The sequence below is a fragment of the Odocoileus virginianus genome, chromosome 2, assembly GCF_023699985.2.
Source record: "Odocoileus virginianus isolate 20LAN1187 ecotype Illinois chromosome 2, Ovbor_1.2, whole genome shotgun sequence".
Taxonomy (NCBI): domain Eukaryota; kingdom Metazoa; phylum Chordata; class Mammalia; order Artiodactyla; family Cervidae; genus Odocoileus; species Odocoileus virginianus.
The window spans coordinates 1,477,752-1,498,544 of NC_069675.1; the positions used below are offsets into that span (position 1 = coordinate 1,477,752).

At 43.7% G+C, this 20,793-nt stretch overlaps 1 protein-coding gene across 2 annotated transcripts in view; it reads right to left on the reverse strand.

Annotated features, from left to right (window-relative positions):
* Window positions 1-20,793, reverse strand: part of ACOXL (acyl-CoA oxidase like) — a 319,722-nt gene that overhangs the window by 116,828 nt on the left and 182,101 nt on the right. For both annotated transcript variants that reach the window (XM_070474015.1, XM_070474021.1), the window contains exon 12: window positions 11,482-11,571. In XM_070474015.1, the coding sequence (XP_070330116.1) occupies window positions 11,482-11,571 (90 nt within the window). The remainder of the gene's footprint in view (window positions 1-11,481; window positions 11,572-20,793) is intronic.

The window sequence follows — 20,793 nt, forward strand, 5'->3', positions numbered from 1 at the left end:
ATAAATCCATGTCTCCTGCGTTGGCGGGTGGATTCCTTACCACTGAGCCACCTGGGAAGGCCCTGAATTAGGTTTCCTTTTGCTGAGTACATGTGTAGCTTCAGCTCCTTACTGGGCCCGCTGACACCAGGGACGGGGAGAACGTGAGTGGTCACTAACCCTGACTCACACCTCCTGGTTTGGTCTAGTTGATGGCAGGCGGGGGTAGGGCTCACTCTCCACTGGATTCTGCTGACACTAGAGGTGAGGGCTGAAGAGCACTGGTAATTAGCTCCACCTCGCATCACCTCACTGGGTCTTGATGTTGCTAAGTGCAGGTGAAGTCTTATCTCACCAAGAGATCCTGCTGACATCACCCCAGTAGGAGAAACTGAGCTCTTTTTGCTTCCACCAGGCTAGGGATGGAAGGTTAGTTCCCTGTCAGCTTCCCAGACAGCTCAGTGGTAAAGAATCTACCCACCAATACAGGAGACTCAGGTTTGATCCCTGGGTCAGGAAGATCCCCTGGAGTAGGAAATTCTTGTATTCCACTCCAGTATTCTTGCCTGGGAAGTTCCACAAACAGAGGACCCTGGCGGGTTAGAGTCCATGGGGTCATACAGAGTGAGACAGGACTGAGCAACTGAGCAAGCACACCCAGCCCCGCCAGCACCACCGATGGGGAATGGCACTGCTATGCCCGCCACCTGCTTCTGCTGACCCCCTCAGATTGGAGGTTAGGAGGAAGATCAGCGTCTGCCAAGCCCTGGTGATGCTGGTGTGTGTCTGTGTGTGTTGGTCTGGATTTTCTGTTGCATGTAACTGGTGGAGAGGGAGTGTTGCCTTTAAGGTTTTCTGTTGTGAGGCCACCATCTTCCCCATCCTTTGACTGGATGCACAGGTTTTTCTTGAAGCACATTCTGTTTGTGCCAGTTAGAGATTTAGGATATATATATTCTGTCCAGGATTTACAGGAGGCAATAAGGAAACCCAGAGAACTTACTTCTTTTTCTTCCCCAGTCCCTAGGTCCCTGGGCAGCCTGCCTTCTTTGTTCCCTCTTTATATACAGTGAAATATTATTCAGCCATAAAGAAGAACAAAATAATGCCATTTTCAGCAACATGAATGGACCTCAGACATAGAAAGACAAATATCATGTGATACTGCTTATACGTGGAATCTAAAAGTAGGCTGCAAATGAACTTGTCCACAAAACAGAAATAGAGTTACAGATATAAAACAATAAAGTTATGGTTACCGAGGGGCAAGCAGGAGAGGGACAAAGTGGAAGATTGGGATTGAGACATACACACTACTGTGTATAAAACAGAAACTAACAAGGACCTACTGCAGGTATAGGGAACTCTGCTCAATACTCCGTAATGGCTCTCATGGGCATTACAGACTTAGTCACTAAGTTCTGTCTGACTCTTATGACTGCATAAACTATAGTTTGCAAGACTCCTCTGTCCATGGGACTCTCCAGGCAAGAATACTCGAGTGGGTTGCCATTTGCTTCTCCAGGGGATCTTCCCGACCCAGGAAAAGAGTAGAAATATGTATAACTGATTCACTTTGCTGTATATCTGAAACTAATGCAACACTGTAAATCAACTACAACCCAATAAAAATTTTTCAAAAAGGATCTCCCTATGCTTGTTCACTGTGTCCTGTGCACGGTGTTTAACTGTTAAGAGGAAAGCCCAGGGAGGAATGGGGCCATTGTATCTTAGCAAAACCCAAAGTCCCTATTCTTCATCTTTAAAAACACCTAACTGGTATCCCATTCTATATACAGTCTTATACCATTTTTACTTACCATATCATACATTTTAAATTTATGTAATAAACTCTTTATAAGTACAATTTTAAAGGCCATAGAATTCCCCATTGAGTGGTCAGAACATGATTTACCTAATCATTTTCCTATTGTTGAAATTTTAGTTTCCAATATTATTGCTATAATATATAATGCACTAATGAGAATGTTTGTGACCAAAAGTTCTCTGCATTTTGAATTATAAGTTTAGATAAAGTCCCAGAAGTAGAATTACACATGGCCAAGAGCAACATGGAAGTAGTTCCTTTTGTTCTGAACAACAGTGGGATGTGCACATACTCTTAAACATGAGGCAACCTGAGATATGACAGAGATCAGCACTGCAGAGGCCCCAGAGTTGTTTCTCTGACACCTGTGCGGCTGAGCAATTGCCCTCACTTTGTAAACTGGCTCTTCCTGTCTTTTGCCTGTTTATCTTCTGGGTGCACACATGCTCAGACTTTTTGCAACCCCATGGATGGTAGCCTGCCAAGCTTCTCTGTCCATAGGATTATCTTGGCAAGAATACAGGAGTGGGTTGCCATTTCCTTCTCCAGGGGAATCTTCCTGACTCAGGGGTCGAACTCACATTTCCTGAGACTTCTGCATTGGCCGGCGGATTCTTTACCACTGAGTCACTTGAGAAATGTGGTCGCCTTCTGGGCACTTACAAAGTCTTTGGGAATAGCTTCCCAGGTAGAAGATATATGACTCTACACTCACAAGATGTAATTTTCTTAAGCCAAAAAAGATACCTTTCAACATCAAAAATCAGCTAGGAAATAAATAAATTAATCCCTTTCCCATTCAACTACTGCAAAAATCAAGTGCCTAACGGAGAAACACCTGCCAATTAAATGAAGACTTCAGATGAAGATAAGACATAGGAAGAGCTTCAGATTTCTGGCTAATGCCCGATCTTGAAATTTTTGCTGTTTGAGAGGCAGTCCTAAGATGGCGGAGGAATAGGACAGGCAGACCACTTTCTCCCCCACAAATTCATCAAAAGAACATTTGAACGCTGAGCAAATTCCACAAAACAACTTCTGAATGTTGGCAGAGGACATCAGGCACCCAGAAAGGCAGCCCATTGTCTTCAAAAGGAGGTAGGACAAAATATAAAAGATAAAAAGAGAGACAAAAGAGGTAGGGACAGAGATCCATCCCGGGAAGGGAGTCTTAAAAAAGAGAGAAGTTTCCAAACACCAGGAAACACTCTCTTCGGCGGGTCTGTGGTGAGCCTTGGAATCTCAGAGGGCAAAATAACCAGGAGGAAAAATAAATAAATAATGAAAACCCACAGATTACATGCTAACAGCAACTCCCAGCGGAGCAGCAGCCCAGACGCTCCTATCCCCCACTAGTAAGCGGGGGTGGGACAGGGAGGAGTGGGCTGCATTGCTTAGGGTAAGGACCGGGCCTGAATGCCCTGAGGGCAATCTGAGGGAACTAGCTTGAGATAGCAACCCAGACTGTGGGATAGCTCTCCCGCGAAAAGCTCTAACTGTGTGGTCAAGGCTATGGTTTTTCCAGTGGTCACATATGGATGTGAGAGTTGGACTGTGAAGAAAGCTGAGTGCCAAAGAATTGATGCTTTTGAACTGTGATGTTAGAGAAGACTCTTGAGAGTCCCTTGGACTGCAAGGAGATTCAACCAGTCCATCCTGAAGGAGATCAGTCCTGGGTGTTCATTGGAGGGACTGATGTTGAAGCTGAAACTCCAGTACTTTGGCCACCTCATGAGAAGAGCTGACTCATTTGAGAAGACTGTGATGCTGGGAAAGATTGAAGGCAGGAGGAGAAGGGGACGACAGAGGATGAGATGGCTGGATGGCATCACTGACTTGATGGGCATGAGTTTGAGTAAGCTCCGGGAGTTGGTGATGGACAGGGAGGCCTGGCGTGCTGCGATTCATGGGGTCGCAAAGCGTTGGACATGACTGAGTGACTGAATTGACTGAACTGAACTGAACTGAAGACACCTCCAGGCCCACTGACAGAACAAAGGACTGAGCAGAGTTAGCCAGCTGCGGACCGGCCCATCCCCCGCCGGAGACAGGCAGGCGATGAGAGAGTCAGTTCCTAGGCAGGTTGATAAGAAGTCTAGGGGTCCCCAAGGAGAGAGAGGTATGGGATATTCAAGGAGGAAGAAAGGACAAACTTTTTTACTTTTTTTCCTCTACATTCCTTAGGATTATATAACAATAATGTATCCTGCCTGAGGACAATCTTTGGATTAAACCTTCTAGCCAACTCTGTTATCTTAAAATGTAAATATGGGAGTGGGTCTGGTGAGGTCTTTGCAACCTCCAGACATTCTTTGGATTCATTGGAGAGTATATAACTCCATTGCTAACACTAGCAAAAGGGGTACTCTTTTGCCCCCTTCTGATGCCTATGTCAGAAGCTTTCCCTATCTCCTTTATACTTTAATAAAACTTTATTACACAAAAGCTCTGAGCGATCCAGCCTCGTCTCTGGCCCCGGATTGAATTCGTCTCCTCCGGAGGCCAAGAATCCCACGTCTAATCGTTCAGCAACAACCTTTCAGCGAGGGCAGCCAGAGCTGGAAGAGGACAATCGCGGCCCCAGAGAGGCATCCTCTACCAAACTGCAAGCAGGCTTCGTTGCTAACCAAGACTTCTAGGGATTCTGGCCAGTTGACATCCGCCGGGAGGGTCGCAGCCAGAGATCAGCTCCCCAGAAGAGACACATGGCACACCTGAGAAGGCACGCCCATTGTGCACCCAGAAAACCGAGCAGCTGGGGCAGGGAGGTGATAAGATGCAGCCTCCAACTGGGAGCGACTGCACTCACCAAGCACCTGGTCACGAGAGCTGCTTGGACCTGGGAAGGGCACAAAACGCAGGCCCAACCGAGTCTGTGCCTTTGTGGAGTACCCAAGAACCTGAACCTGAGCGACTTAGACCTAGAAAGTGCATGCAACCCAGGGCCCGCCTGACAGTTCCCAGGAGAGCAACCTAGAGCCTGAGCAGTGTAGCCTGGGAGGGTACACACGCCATGAGCAGGGGCAAACCCAGTGTGGCTGAAGCCGTGCACGCACTCCCCACACACACCAGGGATATTTGTTTGCAGTGTCCCTCCCCACAGCACGACTGAACACGTGAGCCTAAAAATGTGACCATCACCGCCCCTTTGTGTCAGGGCAGAAATTAGACACTGAAGAGACCACCAAACAGAAGAAGCTAAAATAAACAGAGGGAACCGCTTTGGGAGTGACAGGTGCAATAGATTAAAACCCTGTAGTTAGCACCAACTACATAGGAAGGGGCCTATAGACCTTGAGAAGTAAAAGCCGGCCCAAGGAACTACCTGAAAATGAACTGACCCCACACTGTCTGCAACAGCTCCAGAGAAAGTCTTAGATGTATTTTCACTATTATCTTTTTTTATATTAAAAATATATTATTTTATTTTATTTTTTGTTTTTAAGTCCTCATTACTCCTTTAATTTTCATTTTTATAACCTATTATTACCTTGCAAAAAAAAAGACCCTATTTTTAAAGCAAACTTCATATATATATATATTTTATAATTTTTGTGACTTTTTTTTTAATATTGTATTTTTGAGAATCTAACCTCTACTCTAGATTTTTAATCTTTGCTTTTTGGTATTTCTTTTCAACTTTGTACATTTAAGAACCCATTCTTCAGTACCCACTTTTACTTGGGAGCAAGATCACTGGACTGATTTGATTGCCCTCTCCCTTTTGACTCTCCCCCAGGTCGCCTCTATCTTCTCCCTCCCCCTTCTCTTCTCTACTTAACTCTGTGAACCTCTCTGGGTGTTCCGGGCTGTGGAGAGCACACAGGGAACGGATCACAGGCTAGACTGCTCTCTCCCCTTTGATTCCCCCTCTTCTCCTCCTGGTCACCTCTGTCTCCCTCCTCCCTCTTCTCTTCTCCATGTAACTCTGTGAACCTCTCTGGGTGTCCCTCACTGTGGAGAAACTTTTCATCATTAACCTAGATGTTTTATCATCGGTGCTGTATAGATGGAGAAGTCTTGAGACTACTGTAAGTATAAGACTGAAAACCAGAGGCAGGAGGCGTAAGTCCAAATCCTGAGAAAACCAGAGAACTCCAGACTCCAGGGAACATTAATCGATAGGAGCTCATCAAAAGCCTCCATACCTACACTGAAACCAAGCACCACCCAAGGGCCAACAAGTTCCAGAGCAAGACATACCATGCAAATTCTCCAGCAACACAGGAACATAGCCCTGAGCTTCAATATACAGGCTGCCCAAAGTCACACCAAACCCACTGACATCTCAAAACTCACTACTGGACACTTCATTGCACTCCAGAGAGAAGAAATCCAGCTCCACCCACCAGAACACAGACGCAAGCTTCCCTAACCAGGAAACCTTGACAAGCCACCCGTCCAACCCCACCCACAGCAAGGAACCTCCACAATAAAGAGGAACCACAAACTGCCAGAATACGGAGAGGCCACCCCAAACACAGCGATATAAACAAGATGAAAAGGCAGAGAAATACCCAGCAGGTAAAGGAACAGGATAAATGCCCACCAAACCAAACAGAAGAGAAGGAGATAGGGAATCTACTAATAAAGAATTCCAAATGATGATAGTGAAAATGGCCCAAAATATTTAAAACAAAATGGAGTTAAAGATAAATAGCCTGGAGACGAGGATTGAGAAGATACAAGAAATGTTTAACAAGGACCTAGAAGAAATAAAAAAGAGTCAATATATAATGAATAATGCAATAAATGAGATCAAAAACACTCTGCAGGGAACCAACAGTAGAATAATGGAGGCAGAAGATAGGATAAGTGAGGTAGAAGATAGAATGGTAGAAATAAATGAAACAGAGAGGAAAAAAGAAAAAGAATTAAAAGAAATGAGGACAACCTCAGAGACCTCTGGGACAATGTGAAACACCCTAACATTCAAATCATAGGAGTCCCAGAAGAAGAGGACAAAAAGAAAGACCATGAGAAAATACTTGAGATGATAATAGTTGAAAACTTCCCTAAAATGGGGAAGGGAATAATCACCTAAGTCCAAGAAACCCAGAGAGTCCCAAACAGGATAAACCCAAGGCAAAACACCCCAAGACACATATTAATCAAATTAGCAAAGATCAAACACAATGCACAAATATTAAAAGCAGCAAGGGAGAAACAACAAATAACACACAAGGGGACTCCCATAAGGATAACAGCTGATATTTCAATAGAAACTCTTCAGGCCAGAAGGGAATGGCAGGACATACTTTAAGTGATGAAAGAAAATAACCAGCAGCCCAGATTACTGTACCCAGCAAGGATCTCATTCAAATATGAAGGAGAATTCTGAAGCTTTATAGACAAGCAAAAGCTGAGAGAATTCAGCACCACCAAACCAGCTCTCCAACAAATGCTAAAGGATCTTCTCTAGACAGGAAACACAGAAAGGGTGTATAAGCTCGAACCCAAAACAACAAAGCAAATGGCAATGGGACCATACTTATCAATAATCACCTTAAATGTAAATGGGTTGAATGTCCCAACCAAAAGACAAAGACTGGCTGAATGGACACAAAAACACGACACCTATATATGCTGTCTACAAGAGACCCACCTCAAAACAAGGGACACATACAGACTGAAAGTGAAGGGCTGGAAAAAGATATTCCACGCAAATAGAGACCAAAAGAAAGCAGGAGTAGCAATACTCATATCAGATAAAGTAGACTTTAAAACAAAGGCCGTGAAAAGAGGCAAAGAAGGACACTACATGATGATCAAAAGATCAACCCAAGAAGAAGATATAACAATCATAAATATATATGCACCCAACATGGGAGCACCACAATATGTAAGACAAAAGCTAGAAAGTATGAAACGGGAAATTAACAATAACACAGTAATAGTGGGAGACTTTAATACCCCACTCACACCTATGGATAGATCAACTAAACAGAAAAGTAACAAGGAAACACAAACTAAATGATACAATAGGCCAGTTAGACCTAATTGATATCTATAGGACATTTCAACCCAAAACAATGAATTTCAACTTTTTCTCAAGTGCAGACAGAACCTTCTTCAGGATAGATCACATCCTGGGCCATAAATCAAGCCTTAGTAAATTAAAAAAAAATTGAAATGATTCCAAGCATCTTTTCTGACCACAATGCAGTAAGATTAGATGTCAATTACAGGAGAAAAACTATTAAAAATTCCAACATATGGAGGCTGAAAAACATGCTGCTTAATAACCAACAAATCACAGAAGAAATCAAAATATGCATAGAAACTAATGAAAATGAAAACAAAACAACCCAAAACCTATGGGACACTGTAAAAGCAGTGCTAAGGGGAAGGTTCATAGCAATACAGGCTTACCTCAAGAAACAAGAAAAAAGTCAAATAAATAACCTAAAGCAACTAGAAAAGGAAGAAATTAAGAAGCCCAGGGTTAGTATAAGGAAAGAAATCTTAAAAATTAGGGCAGAAATAAATGCAAAAGAAACAAAAGAGACCATAGCAAAAATCAACAAAACCAAAAGCTGGTTCTTTGAGAAGATAAATAAAATAGACAAACCATTAGCCAGACTCATCAAGAAACAAAGGGAGAAAAATCAAAGCAACAAAATTGGAAATGAAAATGGAGAGATAACAACAGACAACACAGAAATACAAAGGATCATAAGAGACTATTATCAGCAAATATATGCCAATAAAACGGACAACTTGGAAGAAATGGACAAATTCTTAGAAAAGTATAACTTTCCAAAACTGAAACAGGAAGAAATAGAAAATCTTAACAGACCCATCACAAGCACAGAAATTGAAACTGTAATCAGAAATCTTCCAACAAACAAAAACCCAAGACCATATGGCTTCACAGCTGAATTCTACCAAAAATTTAGAGAAGAGCTAACACCTATCCTACTCAAACTCTTCCAGAAAATTTCAGAGGAAGGTAAACTTCCAAACTCATTCTATGAAGCCACCATCACCCTAATACCAAAACCAGACAAAGATGCCACAAAAAAAGAAAACTGCAGGCCAATATCACTGATGAACATAGATGCAAAAATCCTTAACAAAATTCTAGCAAACAGAATCCAACAACATATTAAAAAGATCATACATCATGACCAAGTGGGCTTTATCCCAGGGATGCAAGGATTCCTCAATATCCACAAATCAATCAATGTGATACACCACATTAACAGATTGAAAGATAGAAACCATATGATTATCTCAATAGATGCAGAGAAAGCCTCTGACAAAATTCAGCATCCATTTATGATAAAAACCCTCCAGAAAGCAGGCATAGAAGGAACATACCTCAACATAATAAAAGCCATATATGATAAACCCACAGCAAACCTTATCCTCAATGGCGAAAAATTGAAAGCATTTCCCCTAAAATCAGGAACAAGAGAAGGATGCCCATTCTCACCACTACTATTTAACATAGTTTTGGAAGTTTTAGTCACAGCAATCAGAGCAGAAAAAGAAATAAAAGGAATCCAAACTGAAAAAGAAGAAGGAAGACTCTCATTGTTTGCAGATGACATGATCCTCTACATAGAAAACCCTAAAGACTCCACCAGAAAGTTACTAGAGCTAATCAATGAATATAATAAAATTGCAGGATATAAAATTAAGATTTTTTTCTCAGAAATTTTACAGAAATCCCTTGCATTCCTATACACTAACAATGAGAAAACAGAAAGAGAAATTAAGGAAACAATTCCACTCACCATTGCAACGAAAAGAATAAGATACTTAGGAATATAACTACCTAAAGAAATAAAAGACGTATATATAGAAAACTATAAAACACTGGTGAAAGAAATCAAAGGTGACACAAATAGATAGAGAAAAGAAATATACCATGTTCATGTATCAGAAGAATCAATATAGTGAAAATGAGTATACGAACCAAAGCAATCTATAGATTCAATGCAATCCCTATCAAGCTACCAATGGTATTTTTCACAGAACTAGAACAAATAATTTCACAATTTGTATGGAAATACAAAAAAACTCAAATAGCGAAAGCAATCTTGAGAAAGAAGAATGGAACTGGAGGAATCAACCTGCCTGACTTCAGGCTCTACTACAAAGCACAGTCATCTAGACAGTACGGTACTGGCACAAAGACAGAAATATAGATTATGGAACAAAATAGAAAGCCCAGAGATAAATTCACGCACCTATGGACACCTTATCTTTGACAAAGGAGGCAAGAATATACAATGAAAAAAAGACAATCTCTTTAACAAGTGGTGCTGGGAAAACTGGTCAACCACTTGTAAAAGAATGAAACTAGAACACTTTCTAACACCATACACAAAAATAAACTCAAAATGGATTAAAGATCTAAACATAAGACCAGAAACTATTAAACGTCTAGAGGAAAACATAGGCAAAACACTCTCTGACATAAACCACAGCAGGATCCTCTATGACCCACCTCCCAAAATATTGGAAATAAAAGCAAAAATAAACAAATGGGACCTAATTAAAATTAAAAGCTTCTGCACAACAAAGGAAATTATAAGCAAGGTGAAAAGACAGCCTTCAGAATGGGAGAAAATAATAGCAATAGCAAACAAAGCAATGGACAAAGAATTAATCTCAAAAATACACAAGCAATTCCTGCAGCTCAATTCCAGAAAAATAAACAACCCAATCAAAAAGTGGGCCAAAGAACTAAACAGATATTTCTCCAAAGAAGACATACAGATGGCTAACAAACACATAAAAAGATGCTCAACATCACTCATTATCAGAGAAATGCAAATCAAAACCACAATGAGGTACCATTTCACACCAGTTAGAATGGCTGCTATCCAAAAGTCTACAAGGAATAAATGCTGGAGAGGGTGTGGAGAAAAGGGAACTTTCTGACATTGTTGGTGGGAATGCAAACTAGTACAGCCACTATGGAGAACAGTGTGGAGATACCTTAAAAAACTGGAAATAGAACTTCCATATGACCCAGCAATCCCACTGCTGGGCATACACACCGAGGAAACCAGAATTGAAAGAGACACATGTACCCCTATGTTCATCGCAGCACTGTTTATAATAGCCAGGACATGGAAGCAACCTAAATGTCCATCAGGAGATGAATGGATAAGAAAGCTGTGGTATATATACACAATGGAATATTACTCAGCCATTAAAAAGAATACATTTGAATCAGTTCTAATGAGGTGGATGAAACTGGAGCCTATTATACAGAGTGAAGTAAGCCAGAAATAAAAACACCAATACAGTATACTAACGCATATATATGGAATTTAGAAAGATGGTAATGATGACCCTGTATGTGAGACAGCAAAAGAGACACAGATGTATAGAACAGTCTTTTGGACTCTGGGGGAGAGGGTGAGGGTGGGATGATATGAGAGAATGCCACTGAAACATGTAAATTATCATATGTGAAATGAATCGCCAGTCCAGATTCAATGCATGATATAGGGTGCTCGGGGCTGGTGCACTGGGATGACCAGTGGGATGGGATGGGGAGGGAGGTGGGAGTGGGGTTCAGGATGGGGAACACATGTACACCCATGGCAGATTCAAGTGAATGTATGGCAAAATCAATACAATACTGTAAAGTAAAATAAATAAGTAAATAAAATTTTGCTGTTTAAAAAGAATAAACATTTCCTGAGTCTTACCTGCAGCATGACGACATTGTCACCTTCAAAAGTGACAAACACATCTGTGTCACATTTTAAGCCTGAGATTTGATTTTCCATCATGTAACCCTATTGCAAAAAAGAGGACAAAAAGACAAATTTTATATTTGTAGTCCCATCATTATAAAGGACTAACATTTTCTTTCAAATTAAAAACATACAATTAGAGAAAAAAAAAAAGAAAATAACTTTATTTCTCCTGTCAGAATAACTATTTTAAGATTTTTGACCCGTCCCATTGGCTTTTGGTCCATAAATATTATTTGGAGTGTGGTCTTCACTAGCAGCAAAAACATCTAAAAACAGTCATGTCACATTTTTCGAAAATATTTCAACGAATTATGCTAGATTTTCTATTTCAAATCAAGGTGGGCTTCCCCGGTGTCTCAATGGTAAAGAATTCACCTGCTAGTGCAGGAGACAAGGGTTCAATCCTTGGGTCAAGAAGACTCCCTGGATAAGGAAATGGCAGCCCACTCCAGTATTCTTGCCCAGGACAGAGGAGCCTGGCGGGCTACAGTCCATGGGGTCGCAAGAGTCAGACACGACTCAGCAACTAAACGACCAATTCATGATTATACCCCACAAAATGCAGGTGAATGATACCTCCCCCAACCCAACCCAACTATCGATACTACATATAAAATAGACAACTAATGAGAACCTGCTACACAGCACAGAGGACTCTATTCAATGCTCTGCAGGACCTAAATGGAAAGGAAATCCAAAAAAGAGGGGCCATATATATACATACAGCTGATTCTCCTTGCTGCAGAAACTATCACACTATTGCAAAGCAACTGCATTCCAATAAAATTTTTTTAAAAAAGCAGAAAAAAATTAGCAAAGCTACCTATGATTCTTGCGAGATGTAAAAATCCTGAATTGCCACTCTGTCTCTTAATGTCATTAAATACTCTGTATCCTGAATATACATTGTTTCCAGCCCATTTCTTCTTCTTTTTTTTCTTTTCTCACTTCCTGAAATCCTTGTTTAAAGGGCAATATAGCCTGCTGCTCCTTTCCAAAGTCCTGAAGTGTTTCTGCACACACCCTGGGAGAATCAGCTGCCCACGAGAAGGTGGATCAGGCCCAGGCCAGAAGCAGAGGGAGCAGAGCTGCCCGTGTTTGGCCTCAGGCCCGTCACCTTCTCAAGGCCCCTGCGCTTTCCTTTTTCCAGCTCATCGTTCTCCCCCTTAACTCCCAAGATCCTCTCTCAAAATCTGCTTCCAGATCAGTCCAGCCACGTAAGTTACACCAGAGGCAGCTGTCACGTCGCGTCTCCTGGGAGTATGTGCACTTAGCACTTCGGCTCTGCTAGGGAATGACAAGCTTTAGCCTCTGTTGGAATCTTCAAGCCACATGGGCCAGGAAGGGTTCCAGAGGGCACTCCCTGGGGCAGCTTCATATTCCAAACTCATGGTACCCATTATCTTTGGGGGGTGTGTGTGCTATGTCATGTCCGACTCTTTGCAACCCCATGGACTATAGCCCGCCAGGCTCCTTTGCCCATGGATTTCCCAGGCAAGAATTCTGGAGCGGGTTACCATTTCCTACTTCCGACCCAGAGATCAAACCTGTGTCTCCTGCATCTCTTTCATTGATAGGCAGACTCTTTACCGCTGAACCACTTGGGAAGCCTTTTCCTGGGGGACCCACTTCCTTTATGAAAATGGCCACTTGAGTGACAGAAGTGGGCAAGAATGAGGCACTCTGGGTTCCTAATGCCCACGGGAAGCATCCCTGCTTCCTGCCCCAAGAGTCATCCTCTGATGCTGCCCCGCTCTCCTGGTTCCCCTCAGCATCAGTGCTGTCCGAGCAGGCCTTCTGCACAATGTTAGTTTACAGAAGCAAGGGCCTCTTCAACTCTCATTACTCTCATAAAGGTAAAATGATTGTGTGTGTGTGTGCTGTCGCTTTAGTCATGTCTGACTCTGTGCTACCCTATGGACTGTAGCCCACCAGGCTCCTCTGTCCTTGGCAGCCTCCAGGCAAGAATACTGGAGTGGGTTGTCATTTCCTTCTCCAGGTGATCTTCCCAACTCAGGGATTGAACCTATGTCTCTTAAGTCTCCTGCACTGGCAAGTGGGTTCTTTACTGCTAGCACCATCAGGTATTTATGCATAAATAAATCAGCAGCATTTCCAGTCTGGAGAAGCTAGGCCTCCCCATCCCATCATAAGCACAAGGGAAACCCCACTCCTACCCGCCAGGCAAACCACATGAGATCAGGTTCTGACTGAGTGTGATCAGGCCCGGGGAGTATTTCCCTGGCCAGGGAGTAGCTAAGTCAACTTTCACCGTCATCATTCTACCATTTGTGAAGTACCCCACACCAGCCAGATACCTCACTGGGTGCTTGACCCAAACTTCATTTATTATGTCAAGTTAATCCTTTTCTTCCTCTCAACAGCCCTGTGAGGTAGGCCTTACTCTATTTTACAGATGAGGGAGTGAGTCTGGAGGGCTAAATTCTTGAATAATGTATCAAGTTCTGGTGCAGAAAAGATGAACATGGTATATACCACCTCCCACTTGGGGAGAAGAAATTATACATAAAAAGCACACCTGTTAAAGGCTTAAAATAACAATTTTGAAGAAATAAAGTACTTTTTCCTTGAGCATTGAGCTCTGGTCTCTTCCAGCAAGAGAGCGAGGAACAGGAGCTCTGTAGTTCTGACACTTTTGAACTGTTCACTCTCTGCCCTGGAAACCAGGCCAATCGGGACTTTCAGATGAGCAGGCCAGTGGCCCACTTGAAAGGCAGCAAACCAGCACAGAATCCCACCGACTCTCACGGAACGGGCACTGAATTCCATGAACACAAAGATGCCTCATGCTCCTGTGTTAGTTCTTCACACACATTATGGCTGATTTGAAACTCAGATAACTGATTTGAAATTGATGCTGAAACTCAGCTCTGAATGCCTCTCACTTGACAATTGAGTAAAACTCTGTGACTATGATTCTGATCATTTGAGACTCTCCAGGGTCCTGACTGAGCTGAGGTGACAAGGCTCACAGCCCTCAAAGAGCTGGTGGACAACTGAAATAAAGTAGAGAGAAAAACCCAAAGGCTTAACCACGTGTGAGGCGGCAGCAAGGCCAGCACATCACCACTAATCTGAAACCACCGGGGGCGGAGCTATGATCTAGCTGCCTTAGCACAGACTGAGAGGGGCAGAGCGGGACCACCGCCCCGGGCGTCATGACAGCTGCAGCCTCATGCTATCTCCTCCCACAGCCCATCCTCCCCAGAGCCACCACCCATGCGCCCTGCTTCTGCCCTGAGGAGGAGCCCCTCCTTGGGGCCCAGGATGCCAGGGACTGGCTTCCTCCTCGGTGCTTCCTAGAAGAATATCAAGTATTCTAGCGAAATGACCTGGGCTGTACTGCCTGCTCTGTACTTCTACGCCTGCCAGAGACACTTCCCCCCCATCTTTCAGCCTCAGGGCTCCCTCGTGCCCTGTTGGGGTTCTGTTTCATTTTTCTAAGCCTCAAAATGGTCTCAGCTTTAACTGGTGAGCCAAAGAGGCCCACTCAGCCAGAGGACCACACATCACCCATGGTTCTAGGCGCCTGATGTGTCTGTGGTTAAAGCCTGGTGGAACGGACTGGGTCCCCACCCTGCCTGTCACATTGGGCATCTCTCCATCACAGGCCTGAAACTTTGGCCTCCAGTGTATCTCAAGTCAAACCTAAAATTTTACTCTGGAGAGGCCCTATCACGACATTATAGAGAGTGTGTGCCTAAGTGTGGGGGGTGTGTGTGTTCTAGGCTGACCTGTGTCCCCTGAAGTTCCTACACTGATGTCCTAACCCTCAGGACCTCTAATGTGACTGTATTTGGCGATAAGACCTGTGAGAAGGTAATCAATGTTAAATGAAATCATTGGGATGGGTCCTAATCCATGATGACTGGTGTCCTTATAAGAAGAGACGTGAGGAATTTGTATCAACTGATGCTAAAGCTGAAGCTTCAGTACTTTGGCCACCTGATGTGAAGAGCCAACTCATTGGAAAAGATCCTGATACTGAGAAATACTGAAGGCAAGAGGAGAAGGGGGTGGCAGAGGGTGAGATGGTTGGATGGCATCACTGACTCAATGGACATGAGTTTAAGCAAGCTCCAGGAGATGGTGGAGGACAGGGAAGCCTGGTGTGCTGCAGTCCATGGGGTCACAAAGAGTCAGATATGACTTAACAACTGAACAACAACAATCCCGCCATCGTGTGAAAGCTGTGTAAATCTTAATTCTGTTGAATTGTTCATAGTGCTTCTCAAGTCTACTACATTCTTCTACTTTTCTGTATATTCATTCTATTAATTTTTGAGAGTTTGATACTGAAATTCCAACTAAAAATCTTAATTTATCTACTTAAAAAAATTGTAATATATAATGGAACTACATGTTCTGTATTTTCCAAGTCTCCTGTAAATGCATGATCATACTTTCATAATTTAAGAAACAGAGAAAGAGGGAAAAAGAAGAGGCACTGGGACACAGACACACAGAGGGAAGAGCATGTGAGGACGCAGGGAGGAGAAGACAGTCACATACAGGGCTCCCCAGGCGGCTCACTGGTAAAGAATCTGCCTGCAGTGCAGGAGACCTGGGTTCAATCCCTGGGTCGGGAAGATCCCTGGAGAAAGGAATGGCAACCCACTTCAGTATTCTTGCTTGGGAAGTCCCATGGACAGAGGAGCCTGGCAGGCTACAGTCTATGGGGTCGCAAAGAGTCGGACACAACTGAGCGATGAAACCATCACCACGGGCCAAGAACAGAGGCCTCGGGAGAAACCATCACTGCCTACACCTTGATTAGGATGTTTAGCCTCCGGAACTGTGGGACAATACATTTCTGTTGTTTAAGCTTTGTTACGGCAGCCTGGGCAGTGTCTGTGTGTGTGCGTGACGTGTGTGTCTGCCTGTATATGTGCAGTATTATCTCGGATCCTGCTTGTTCTCCACTAGAGGGAAATTGACATGAACTGTCGCTCCAGTGTGAACAGATCCCCTGGAGTCTTAGGGAATTCTCTCCACCATCCTCTCAAGGCACTCCCTAGCACCTTGGGTTTTCATTATAAAATGAAATGGTTGTTTCCATCATTTTTCTTCTCTTCCACCTTGGACTGTTCTAAGCAGGGGCCTTGGCTTATACATTTCAGGTTGGGGACTGGGGAGATGAGAAAAACGACGGGGAGTGAGGGAAGAAAGAAGTTTAATGCCCCCAAAAAGTGAATAATATTTTCCATTAGCTTACTTCACTGTGAATAAAGAGAGAAATGTGGACTAGACAGAAGGAACTCTAAATGATATGCTCCCCAAGCCAACAGCATCCTCAGGGGACACACGGGCCAGGATCTGGGAGGAAAGAGCAGGCTGGGCAGACACGTTACTCTAGCCTTGCCTTCTGGGTTACATCGGCCTCCAAGCAAGTAATTGTGAAAGTCATTAAGGTTGTGTCCCGTTTCAGTGAAGGCCCCACAAAACATATTTTATGATTTCAACTTTGTACACTGGAAAGTTTAATATGTTCCTGCTGCTTTTCACATCTCTGATTTTTTTTTTTTTTAGTATATGATTACGTTGAATAAGTATATCAGAACAAATTAGAAACAGGCTTTCTTCCCCCAACCCAACCCTTTAAACCCATGGAGGGTACATTTTGTTCATTTTTAGAAGAAGAAGATAAAATCAGTCTCATCTTTTTGGCTAAAGGAGGGTCAGTGGAAAATAGAGAGACCATCCAGGAGGGACTTGGGTCAATTTTACACCAACATATCTCTTGGAAAAGACCCTGACGCTGGGAAAAACTGAGGGAAAGAGGAGAAGGGGGTGACAGAGGATGAGTTGGTGGGATGGCAGCATTGATTCAATAGACATGAGTTTGAGCAAACTCCGGGAGACAGTGAGGGACAGGCAAGCCTGGTGTGTCGCAGTCCACGGGCTTGCAAAGTCAGGCACGACCAAGTGACTGAACAACAGCTACACATCTGTGCCACCTGACATGGAAGAGGACCCGTGTGTGGGTGACTGACTGCTCCCTTTCCCGCGACAGCTGTGGTCAGGGTGGCATCTCCAGACAGCCCAGCAGACAACAGATGCTCTGATGCAGGTAGTCACAAGGCATCCTGCCCTGCCCTGCGTGCTTTGGAATGACCCTGAACTCGCAGGGCTTGTGAACTGCAAGGGAATTCACCTGTGGGTCCCATCACCAAACATTTGCTCAGGGTTTGTACCGCAGGCAGAGTGCCACAGACTGCGAACCAAAGACACAGTCCTGTCCTCAGAAGACAGGCAGGCACCAGTCAAAGAGACAAATAGACAGGTGATTAAACCATCTGTGGTAGGATAAATGGCTAAAGAAGATATGCTATTATACATATACACAATGGACTATTACTCAGCCATAAAAAAGGAACAAAATTGGTCATCTGTAGAGATGTGGCTGGACCTAGTGAAGTAAATCAGAAAAACACATAGCATATATTAACACATATATGTGGAATCTAGAAAAATGGCACATATGAACCTACTTGCAGGGCAGGAATAGAAATGCAGATGCAGGGAACAGATGTGTGGACAAGCGGGGAAGAGGGTGGGATGAACTGGGAGATCAGCATTGACATGGATGCACCACCATGTGTGAAATAGCTATGGGAAGCCGCTGTGCAGACAGGGGGCTCCGCTCAGCGCTCTAGGTCATCACCGATGGAAGGGTGGCGTGGAGGGGAAGGGAAGGCCAAGATGGAAGGGATGCACACATCCAGCTGCCTCATTCACTGTATACCAGAAACTCACACAACACTGTCAGGCAATTATCTGCTGCTATTCAGTCACTCTGCATGTCCAACTCTTTGCAACCCTGTGGACTACAGCAGGCCAGGCTTCCCTGCTCTTCACCATCTCCTGGAGTTTGCTTAAACTCAGGTCCATTGAGTCAGTGATGCAATTATACTCCAATAATTTTTAAAAAATCCTCTGAAGTAAGCGCCAGAAAGGAAAAGATCTGGATTTCACGAAGAAAGAATAAATAAGAGAGACCTCTTCTAACTGAGATGCCAGAGAAAATTTTCAAGGCTTGTTTAACTTAGAGCCATAAAGAGTCAGCCAAGCCAGAAATGGAGACAGCTTACTCCAGGTGAAAGAAGAGCATGTGCAAACACCCCGTGGCCAGGAAGGAGCATGGAATGTTCAGGACTGGAAAGAAGGCTGGACTGGAGGTGGGGTGCGGGCAGGAGAGGGCCCCAAAGATAAGGTTGGAAACAGGTATCAAGTGACTCAGTACCTCAAGAAGCCTCTTGGACATTCGTTTTATTGAATACGTTAAGTTAGGTGCAATGTAAAGTCATAAGATAATTTTATTCTTTGGAAGAAGATGACTTGTGATTTTTTATTGCCTTCTCACCAGCTGCAAAGTGTTTTTGTACCAGTGAATTTTTGCAATAATGCAGTGTGGTACATTTTTCAACTTTGAATAAAGAATACTTGAACTTCAAAAAAAAAAAAAAAAAAAAGATGGCTCTGTCTGCCAAGTGATCACAGCCCACAGGAGGCAAGAGAGAAAGGGTTGGACTAGTTGGTAAAGATGGGAGACCTGGGTGGGCTGGAGTTAGAGGGAGACGGGCGTGGATTAGCCGGGGGCATGTGTGAGAGAGAAAGCCCGGGCCACGTGAATGGGAAGCATATGCTATGGTGTTTACCAAGCTGAGCATCCTGGCAGGAGTATGTTTACAGGAAAAGATCCAATGTTCACATCCATAAATGTCAGATGTGAGAATCAGTGAGACATCCAAGTGGCCTGGTCAAAATGAAGGTTAGATACAAGACTGCAGATGCAAATAGATGTCTGGGATGGAGATATAGCATCCTCATTACATAACTCTTCAAAACAATGGAAGGGACAGAATTATCAAGAGTCTAACTACACAGGGGCTTCTCAGGTTGTGCTACTGGTAAAGGACCCTCCTGCCAACGCAAGAGACGAAAGAGACACCGGTTTGATCCCTGAGTTAGGAAGATCCCCTGGAGGAAGAAGTGGCAATCCACTCCAGTATTCTTGCCAGGAGAATCCCATGAACAGAGGAACCTGGTGGGCTGCAGTCCACAGGATTGCAAAGAGGTGGACACCACTGAAGTAATTTAGCACGCACACACTAACTACAGGGAGAAGAGAGGACTCAGGCTCGTGTTATGGAAAAGGCTAACGTTCTGAGGTCAGGCAGAAGAAGGCTAGCAGAGCAGACCAAGAAAACAGGCAAACGGAGGAAGGGAGCATGGATGTTGCAGCTTGGGAGAAGCTGGCTGAGGGGGGTGTCGACAGGGCAAAGTGCTTGGAAACAGGTCAGGTGGGGACCAGAAAAAGCCTCTGGACATTCAGTCATCGAGTAGTTAATTGGGCATGGCCAACAGGTATCAAAAATACCATGCAACTCAGAAGGACCTGTGATTTTTAAAAATGCTGTCGCCATGATCAAGACAGACAGAGAGAAAGGTTCTTTTAAAATTGAATCACTGCCGATTGAAAATAGTGCTGATAAGCATGTTTGAGAGACAAACCGGCCATGTGATGGGATACAAAGCAGTTTTACCAAGCTGAGATCCTGGAGGGTGTGTACAGAAAAGGAACATTTCACATCTATAATGTAGATGTGAGAATCAAATGAGATCAGGCCTGTATGGAAAAACAGGGATGCAGATGCAAAAAATGTCGGAAATGGAGAACATCCATTACCACATACTCTTCAAAACAATGGAAACAGATCTATCAAGAGCACTGACACCAGGGTTCATTCGCAGCACTGTATAATTCCAGGACCAAGAGACAAGCAACCTTTAGATCCCATCGAGTAGATGAATGATCTGAGGAAGTGTGGTCATATCCACTCCATGGATTCTCAGGAGAACCGTTGAAAAGAATCATTGTGGACTCAGTTCCAATGAAGAGGTGAAACTGAGCAATTATACGAGTAAAGTAACACAGGAAAGATAAGGACCAGCTCGTGTATATAAAGCACGTTCTGAATTAGAAAGAAGGCTAACGAGAGACCTAATGAAAAAAGAAAGAGACTACGGAATGCTAGAAAGACATGTGGACGCTTGGGAGAACGCTGGGGGGCGGGATGTTTCAAGGCAAACGCATGGAGCTGTAGCAGGGTGAACCAGAACAAGCCTTCTGGACAAGTGCTCAGCCTGGTGCACTGGAGGACCCAAATGGGTGAGAAAGATACGGGGGCACCGGAAGGGAAACTAAATTAGGAATTCATGTACTGCAAAAAACCATGA